Source organism: Triticum dicoccoides, chromosome 4A, assembly GCF_002162155.2.
Source record: "Triticum dicoccoides isolate Atlit2015 ecotype Zavitan chromosome 4A, WEW_v2.0, whole genome shotgun sequence".
NCBI lineage: Eukaryota > Viridiplantae > Streptophyta > Magnoliopsida > Poales > Poaceae > Triticum > Triticum dicoccoides.
The window spans coordinates 502507734-502517464 of NC_041386.1; the positions used below are offsets into that span (position 1 = coordinate 502507734).

Consider the following 9731-nt stretch of genomic DNA (forward strand, 5'->3'; position numbering starts at 1 on the left):
TGAACAAATTGACCCGTTTATAAGGAAAACCGGGCCGAAAACCGTACAAGGCATGACCAAGCTAGTAGGCATAACACCATCACCACGAGAGACGCAAGTAGATGTGGGGTGTCGTCGGGAGATCACAATACCAGGACTTTGCAAACATCTGAACACATCGGCAAGCATACCAGCCCCCACGGCACAACTCAGGAGCATCCACAGGAAATCGGAACGATTAGCAAGTTTGAAAGGCATCTTGCGCCATCCTCGAGCAAAGATGAGCTGAGGCAACACCAAGAGCACGAAGCTCGCCGCAACACAATGGCAACCATGAGAGGGTCTTGAGCAACCATTACCAACCTGAGCTGCACGAGAACACCACCACCGTAGACGAAGAGCTCCAATCAACCGAGACCATCCATGGTGCCTCAAGGCTATTGGTGCAGCCGAAGGGCAATGAGCGACCGAGTCCACGCCCGGACGAAGAGTCACACGCAGCCGAGGCTACAACACAACAGCGGCACCGCCGGCGAAGCCGAAGGGCATCAAGGAGCCGAGTCTACACCCGGATCGCTTCACCGTGCACACCAGCGCAAGCCGGCCGCACCACCACCACTCCACCACCACATCACACACCACCGTCGACCCCAGTCGGCCGCACAAACAGACCACCAGCCGCACCTCCTTCATCCACACACACCAACACTAGCCGAAGTTCGTGTCTCCAAGATGGCGCCTCCAAGAAGGGAATGATGCCAGAGACACCACCGCCACCCGATCCGGCAAGCCCGACCATAGGTTTTCACCCGGAAAACAACGAAACAGGAGGTTTGCGGCTGAAAAACAGCTCCACGGCGGCCCCTCCGCGAGGAAAACGACAGCCACAGCCGCCGTTGCCACCGGCGTCGACCAAGTCGACCCAGAATTTTGCATCCGGAGCATGAGCAACCAACAAACCATGACGGCATCTTCAGGGCGTGTGCTGCCCGGATCTTGCGAGACCACATCGGCGCGCACCGAATCTGGGCAGAAATTAGTCTGCCCCACCGAGCACAGGAACAGCCAGGGTCGCGCCTCCCCGAGCTGGAACAGTCGCTCGCCGGAGAAGCCGAGGGCCGCCGCAAGATGCAGCGGCGCACAGAGGCAGGCCGGATCGAGACAGCGCCGAAGGAAAGGAGCAGGCCAGCCCCCGACGCACCTGAGAAGGACGAGGTGGATCTGGGCGCCAGCGCCACCCCCGAGCGCCCCTCCACCACCTAGCAGACCATGGGCCGCGCTCGAGCAGCAGCACCTTCATGTCGACGATGAGGCAGGCCATCGGAGCCGGACGAGTCGAATCCGAGCGCCCTTGCCAAATCCGCCGCCGCGGTCACCGAGGGAGGCACGACCGTGACCAGGGCCATCCCATGACGCGAGCAAGGCCCCCGCCGCCGCCGTCGGCTGCAGCGGCTTCGCCCTGCAGCTTCCTCCGGCGGCGGCGGGAGAGGAGGGGTGGATCTCGCGGTGGGGGCGCTAGGTTTCTGGGTTCCGCCCGTGTCGCTCGCACGGGAGCGACGCGAGCGGCGACAGTGGTCGGGCTCATGCCATGCTTTCCTATCCTCAGCTTTGGCAGCTCGCGTCCCTAAGATCATATACATGGCATCCTTGAGCTTTACCACCCACTAAGGACACATTTGTGTAATTCAGAGGAGCATTCTCTCCAGAAATTCCTCTGGGTGCGTGCCCAAGGATCTCAAGTGCTTGTGAGCCAGTCCCCTTATGCTATGTAATACACCACGCCAGAATTGAGCATTTGGGCTCGCTCTTAGTGGCTCGTATATTTGCACCAAGAAATGATCCCTGTAGGAGTGTTGCTAGTTGCATACCCAAAGACGCCAGTTTCAGATGCTCATCAGGATCCATGCTTCCAAAGGCAAGTGCATTCTAGTAGTACCAAGTACTCTTCTTGAGACCGACTCTTCAGCCTGATGGGTTGAGCAGTCCCCAAGTTTGCAACTTACTCTGCTCTGCCTGTCACTACAATTTTGATCTCAGTGCCTGGCAAGTTCTGCAAATAAGGTTGGAAGTTTGTCCATGTCGCCTCATCCACATCATAGATGAAATCCACAACAAACAAGTACTTCCTGAGTCTGCCTTGCGCCTATCGAGCATGTAATGCCCGAGATACACACCCTGAATAAGTGCCTTAAGCTGCAAGAACACTCTTCGATTTGTGATGTGCCGCCCCTCTGCTTCCTCAACAACAGTGTGGATCCTTAGCAACACGAGTTCCAGCCTTCTACGATCATTATCCTCACAAGTTTGAGTGCCATTTATGTGAGCCAGGAATGAGATGAAACAGCTGCCAAGATCATCTGCGACTGCTGAAATCAGAACCTCCGCACTGAGCTGAGACGAGCCCTCCCTGGGAGTAAGTGATCAGATGGGAGTTAATTTGCAAAGAGTAACACTGTTTCAGAGGTGATAGAATGAGGTCAAAGTCTGCAGCTTGCCAGAAACATATGGCATCATGATGGTGACTGAAAGCAGTTCACAAGTTGGATGCTCCTACAAAATACAAAATGTCTCTTTCGGCTCACTTATTTCCACCTTTTCATGAATACGGCTGCAGAAAACATTGTGTGCATTTTAAATATGAGCTAGTCTTCAATCAGTCCTGACCCCACAAATGGACCAAATGCAATGGCCCAGGCACTGTTGTGTTTACAAGAGTGTCACTTTCAGACTTTTTGATGTTTTCTCTATTTTGTGCAGACGGGCAAAAAAATGTTATATTTTTCAAATAAAATAATGACAACTACGATAAATCATTTCGGGGTGACCTAAAAGGCATGGTTTCAATACAACTTGGGCATCAGCCGGCCACTCTCTCCCAGTTCCTCCCTCCCTCTCTATTTGCGCTGGTTGACACCTGGTTCATAAGAGCAAAACAAACAACTAGATAAATGAGCATTCTTGCAGTAAAATCAGCAGAGCTCATATGTGAGCAAATTTCATTTTTCCACTTGCTACTTGAGACTATTCATCACTAGAAGTTACCCTAGGAGATACTCCCTCCGTCCCATAATGAAAGACGTTTTTTCAAGCTAAGATAGCTTGAAAAAGCATCTTACATTATGAGACGGAGTAGTATATGAGAAGCCAACAAGAGCAAGAGAGACAGGCTGAGATAGAAACCAAATAAGGTGGCTCACTAACCAAATACGTTTTCCTCGAAATTCTTCACTGCAACGCTTACAACAACAAAAATAAAGAACGTCATGAGCTCCTTTCTTTTAAGATTGGAGCCCAAACAGACACAGAGGTCAATGGCCTGGACTTCCAGCACAACACAAGCCTACCCTTCTCATGCACAACCTCAAACCCCCTATTGAACAACCCAACCAGCATCCTGGCCTGAGCAACATTGCAACCACTCAGGTCACAAGCCCCGTACCTTTCCAAAACCCGAGGAGCAGTGACCTCAACTGTCATAGACCCATACTGCCCCACAAAGTCTTGTATCCTTGGCCCCACCATCTCCCTCTCCACAAGTCTCAGGCACGCCCCCTGGTTACCACCAACGAAGCAGCTGGCCAGTGACTCGAACACCGTGGTAAAGTGGTGCAATGCCTCGAAGAAGAAGTCGACAAAGGAGGCCTTACATAGAGACACCTCCTTTCCGATTCTAACCAGCTCCTCTTCTACGACGACCATTAACTTTGGCTGTAACAGTTTAACACAGGCAGGTAGGAGTGCCGGTAACTTGCTCAGCAACTTGTAAGGCATGCTTGTTGTGTCGCATGAGAAGATCACCGAACCTTTACAGTTCTTGGAGAATTCATGCAGGTCTTCATCACTATGTAAACAGAGACAGCTGTACTGGAACGGGAGGTTCAAGGAGTCAGCGAACTCCGAGAGCCGCCGCGCAGATGCATGGTGAACGCCGTCGGTGTAGTCGGCGTCTGCTGTGATCGCCGTGAGGTGGAATGACATGCCGCCATGACGGGCAAGATCTGACATGAACGATGGCCACTGGATGCCCTCGCCAATGTTCAGGTCGACAACGTGCACATGTGTATCGCCCTTGGTGGCATCTAGAATGGCCTGGTTGGCAGTGAAGTGCGCAAACTTGGCAAACGGTGACAGCTCTTGTATAATCTGCTGCGCCGACATTCTGTCAGACGCCAGTGGCTCCGGCGGAGAGCAACTGGTGCTTGCACTGGAGATCCGGGACCGCAGACCTTGGGCAAAGTGGTAGGCCAGGCGATCAAAAGAGCCGGCTGCTGCATTTTCAGGGCTGCCAAGGAGGAGGCCATCAAGCCTTGAGAACACTGCCAAGGCAAATCTTGGATCCCCCGCCTCGACCGCCTCTGCACCAGTGAGGAGGAGATCAGTTAAACTGTTCTCCTCCATGAGCTCTTCCTGGATCGCGACCAAGTTGCCACTCTCTTGGCCCAGAATCCTCTCATCACAATAGGTGAACACACCAAGATCAGAAGCATCTTGTTGATGCCAATCATTAGCATAATCTTGAGCTGCAGTGTCCAAGAACACATTATCAGGTTGCTGATCAGTGGGATGATCAACATGGATGGTGGCATTCTCGTGGAGAGCTACTTGAGGAGACCACATGAAAAAGCTGCTCTCTTCATGTGTGGGGAGGGAGAGAAGAGGGGAACAAGGATATGACATGGTCTCCATTTTAGTTGCTATCTACGATAAGAATTGCCTTGATGTGTAGCCTCACACCGTGTCTTATAGAGAAACCACATGGCGGAGGGGCAAGAGATTAGCAGTGGAGAAAAGAGAATGTGTGGACCCCACCTTCATGGCTGATGCATGCTAAATTGTCCTGATCTTGGAGCCTAATGCAACATGGATTGAGCTAGAGGTGATTGGCTCTTGTGTAGTTCCCCACCAACTTCACAGCATACATACATACCCCCCAAAACATCACAATAAAAATAGAAGAGAAAAAGCATACGTGTGCAATGTGTCATTTTGCTGGCCTGGCAGAATGAAACAGAAGGGACTGCGAATACGCTAATGGCATATTCCAAGAATTCTTCTTGCTACGTGGCAGCATCTAGTCAATTGTTGGACTATGTGCTGTTGCTACTTCAAAGCTGCTATGGCCTGCACATATGTGCCAATGGCAACGTAGAGCGGCAACAAAATGCGACCTAGATGCAAATCATATGATTTGAACTTTTGTGCTCAAGAAATGGTTTCTTAGTACTATATTATATCTCTTTAAAAATATAAGTACCGCTTCATTCAGTCTGATACAGAATTAATGTTGACGTTTAATACTTAAACATTATTCATGATCATTGACCAGCCCAAACCAAGTTAATTTTGTCATGCTAATGTGTGTACAAATTATTTGTGGTGTAATAAATTCATGGCACCAACTTTCTCCCAAACTGGATTCTTTATTTGGTACCAATCAGGTATTCATAAAGCCCATTATTGTAAGGTGATACAAATTATTGGCAGATTCTGATGGAGTTATGAGATGTAGACAATAGAGTAAAACTAAAAGAGGGCAAAGCTGCTTGTCTCAAGGAGTAGAGCTGTTGCAAAGTGGAACTTACAAAACACAAGCGTAGGCCACACAGATTTCCTGGTTCCAGGCTGCCTCTTGCTACGAATCTGAATGTTTCTCCTGCCTTCCCGCCTGGCAATTCCAAAATGATCGTTTCCAGAAACTACCAACAGCAGGAAAATCTGGATGGAGTCCAACCACGTCCAGCTTTTCACTGACTATTTCAGAACTTCAGATTACAAGTGCACAAATGGTGTGTTCCGGAGAGCTTTCAGCATTGTATAATTTTTTTTCTCTGGAGAGAGTCTGGATGATTCCACTGAGGTAACTAAATATTTTTTCCTGCACTATGCTGAGATGTCTTTATTACAGGACAAGCAAAGCTGGCAACATCTGCACATTGTCAAGAGTAACATTGTGAATTTACTTGGTCATGGAATATTGTTGTGTTCGACCAGAAAAAGAAAAAGATGCCAAAGTACAACTGTAAGAGTGTAGACAATATGATGTAAAAGAAATAATCACTTTAAAAAGGATCTTGGCAGCATGGTACTTTTCATCACAACCAGCAGTACAACTGCCTTCACAACCGGACATTAAGTATCATATGCCCCCACCACACCCTACAAGATTTCGTCATAGAGGGCTCAAATTAATTCCTTGAGATTTGAGACTAACAGGAATGGTTGTATGGTCCATTTTGTCAACGATGCGAGAGCCTAGCATGCTCAGGAAACATGCTCACTGACATCAAATGAGTTAAGGACGGCAGGTGGATACCTAATTATCATCATAATCATAGTTGGTAAGCACTGCTGCTGGACAAGGAAAGAAACTATTAATTAGACAATATAAATCAAATATGCAGTATTATATGGTAATACATTGATGGAGTCAGCATTTGCCTAAAATTCCTGAGTGGGCAATTCGAATATCCAATGACCACGCCAGGTGAGAATAAGAATAAAGGTTTGAAACAAGTGGCAGAGGTCAGAGGGTTTAAGCTGATAATAGAGAGCTTCTCAAATGACACTTGTCGGCATTTCACTGATGCAATGCGGCCTAACGTCTGTCAAAATATGTGAAGAAAGAACAGTGGACAAAGATCACTGAGAATTCCACCAATCGAAGCCCTATGGGGTTCGGTAGTTGAGAGGAGCCTCTCACAGCAATTGCTGAAAACAAGAGCAGCAAAACAAACTGTTGCTTTCTGTTCTGTAGCATCAGCTTGCTGGTCTCCTAATCCCCAGCTAGTTAGCAAGTCACCTAAAGCATCATCCTTTGTCTATCGATATGTTCCCTAATCCCTCATAAGATACACGGTATACTACTCAACATGGATGCCAACGGGAAGTACAAACGAAGACGCACTAGCACTGTACAGTATATGTTTGGTTTATCTGGACGAAAGGGAGGCAGAAGGTTCCGATGCCATTGATTAGACATAGCATGCTAGAATAACGTGGTTTGCCTGTGTGGCTGTGTGCTGTCCTCCTCTGAAGAACGAAACTTAGTTCTAGTACAAGAAGTTTGTCTTCCATTTAGGTAAAAAATTTAGATTAGCAAACACTAGAGGACATGCTAATTTCTGGTTTGATGCATCACTTACTAGTTGGCTAGCGTATCAACTCACTAAGAACTACCAGCCAAAACAAATTTCTCAAGGGGTCAGATATATTACAGCATGGTCCAATGAATGCATACCTCATGCAGTTCAAAAAATAAACCTCTGCAATATGCCTTATTCTCAAGATAGAATCCCACGGTCACGATAGAAGACAACCGATCTCTCCTCTAGGTAAACTACAGTACAACTTGAGGCCTGTGTACATTAAAGTAAAAATTCACTGTCAACTGAGGTCAATATTTTGTTTGCATCCTACCACATAGACTTGTGTATGGTTAAACTCAGGTTTGAGTAAGCAATATATTACAGTCCAAGGGCGGCAATGCATGGTCAACTGATTTCTCTTTCAGATGACTGAGACATTACTGAAATATGAGCCTAGCTAGACGGCCGGAAATTTCAACAATTATGGGAAATCATTGAACTTTGAAATTGGAAGGTAACAGCCACTAGTACTGTAGAAACTTGTCGCCATCACCTGCATAATCTAAGCTGCCTAGCTATAGAAAACATAAATACTGGCCAGTTGCTGCAAGATAGATTCCTGTTAAACAAGCTTGGCAAGCTAAGGTCGGAGCCATTCTCCAGTCAAAAAAATTTAGATAAATCTGATTTTTTTTAGTGAGCAATAAATATGATTTGTTCCTGTTAATATGAACCGTATGACTCACCACTCAGACCACGAATAATATGAGGGGAGCATGTCATGAAGGCTTACCCTGGTTTTGCTAACAATTAGATGTTTGAATCGAATAAATTCGATGTCATTTATCAAAACAATATACATGCTCGTATTCCAACCCTTCCCCATATTAGAGAAACAAAATGCTGAGAGAAAATTGTAACCGGCGGAATACATAATTACAAATCCATGACTATCATGTACTCCTAACAAGCATGGTCTCCTCCAACTCTTAAACATGGAGACCACTAGAAGTCTAGAACCCCATATTATAGACATGTTAAGAGATAATTTTAGTCCTACTGTTGAGATCGGAAGTACATTGAACTTTGAAATGGGAAGATAACAGCCACTAGTACTGTGGAAACTTGTCACCATCACCTGCATAATCCAAGCTGCCTAACAATAGAAAACTAAAGTACTGGCAAGTTGCTGCAAGAGGGGTAGATTCCTGCTAAACAAGCTTGGCAAGCTAAGGTCGGAGCCATTCTCCAAAGTCAAAATATTCCAGATAAATCTGATTCGCTTCAGTTAACGTGGACCTTCTGACTCGCGACTCAGACCAGGAAAAAATATTAGGGAAGGAACGTCATGTAGGCACCATTCCGGAGCAAAGCTTAACCTGGTTTTGCTGACAATTAAACGTTTGAATCGAATAAAATTGACATCATTTCTGGAAGCAATATATATAATCGTGTTCCAATCCTTCCCCACAACTATTAGCAAAACAAAATGCTGACAGAATTAAAACAGACGGAATGCAAAATTACAGAGTCCATGACTATCATGTGCTAATTAGCATTGTCTCCTTCAACTCTTAAACATGTAGACCGCTAGAACCCAACGTTCAAGTCATGTTCAGAGATAATTTTAGTCCTACTGCATCACCACCACATATGAACAGAATCTCACGACCAATGTAGTTTGTCTGCACTTGTCCTGCCGTCACTACTCTCGAATGACTAAAATAAAAGCACTGTAGCTAGTATTAAGAAGAACCCCATGATTATCGCATGCTAATTAGCACGGTTTCCTCGAACCGACACGCCAATGTTAGGCTGGTCATAGTGGGGAGTAACTTATACTAGTGTCATGCATATGACACTAGTCTAAGTTACTACCTTCATAGTGCAAAGTAACATAGTAGTAGTGTCATAGATGGCTTCATTTATTAGCTTGTAGACTCATCTTGTATTGGGAAGCGCTATGTTACAGTAACATATTATGTTACTACTTCTCATTAACTACTTGCCACATAAGCAAAAAAAAATTGAAGTGTGTTATGTTAGTCGCTAAGTTACTCCCACTATGACCAGCCATACACCAGCCATACACGGGAACCGCTAGAACCCAAAATTTAGGGACAGTGCATCATCACGGTAAAATATGAAACAGAATCCCAATGTGAGGGAATCCTTTGCGTCGGGTGTGGTGAACCAACACGCCAGACTTATACTACGCGGGAATCGCTAGAACCCCAATTGGCATGCTTTGCACCTGCGGTTGCACGGCTTGGTCGCGCGCGGATACGCAGGTACTATCTCTGCATCTTCCATGTGCGCACCGCGCCACCATGTGAGTATGTGACGCAAGGCTCCGAGCGGAACAGGCGTCAGCGCGTGCGTGTACCTTCGGGTTCGGGGTGAGATACCTTCGTGACCTACCTCGCGAGGGGTTGGTGGTCGGCTGACTCGGCGCCGCGTGGGAGGGGGGATCGGGATCGGAGCAGGCCGGATATGGACGCGCGAGGGGCGGGAAGGGATTCCTTGGTCGTCCAATCGGCCTCACCGGCTCCGGCGCCACCGCGATGGACGGAGAGGCAGCCGCGTGGTCGGCGGAGATGGAGATGGTGACGCGCACCGGCGAGTGGAGGAGCCGAGAAGCTTACACGCGTCGGTGAGTTTTTTTTT

At 47.3% G+C, this 9731-nt stretch overlaps 1 protein-coding gene across 6 annotated transcripts; it reads right to left on the reverse strand.

Annotated features, from left to right (window-relative positions):
* Positions 1 to 2534: 2534 nt before the first annotated feature.
* LOC119286423 (protein NODULATION SIGNALING PATHWAY 2-like) lies at positions 2535 to 9725 on the reverse strand. 6 transcript variants are annotated; one of them, XM_037565800.1, is made up of 4 exons: positions 9486 to 9725; positions 7217 to 7334; positions 5562 to 6292; positions 2912 to 4499 (listed from the first exon to the last, which is right to left on the reverse strand). In XM_037565800.1, the coding sequence occupies exon 4, from the start codon at positions 4375 to 4377 to the stop codon at positions 3241 to 3243; it is 1137 nt and encodes a 378-aa protein (XP_037421697.1). In that variant the 5' UTR covers positions 4378 to 4499; positions 5562 to 6292; positions 7217 to 7334; positions 9486 to 9725; the 3' UTR covers positions 2912 to 3240. The 6 variants fall into 6 exon arrangements, 5 of the variants coding, with proteins under 5 accessions (XP_037421697.1, XP_037421694.1, XP_037421698.1 ...); XM_037565797.1 differs by having other exon boundaries at positions 5562 to 7334; XM_037565801.1 differs by lacking the exon at positions 9486 to 9725 and having other exon boundaries at positions 5562 to 5905; positions 7217 to 8997.
* Between the last annotated feature and the right edge of the window lie 6 nt (positions 9726 to 9731).

Excerpts from the sequence above, each read along its gene's own strand:
- LOC119286423 (XM_037565800.1), bottom strand. The coding sequence starts at position 4,377 with ATGGAGGAGAACAGTTTAACTGATCTCCTCCTCACTGGTGCAGAGGCG.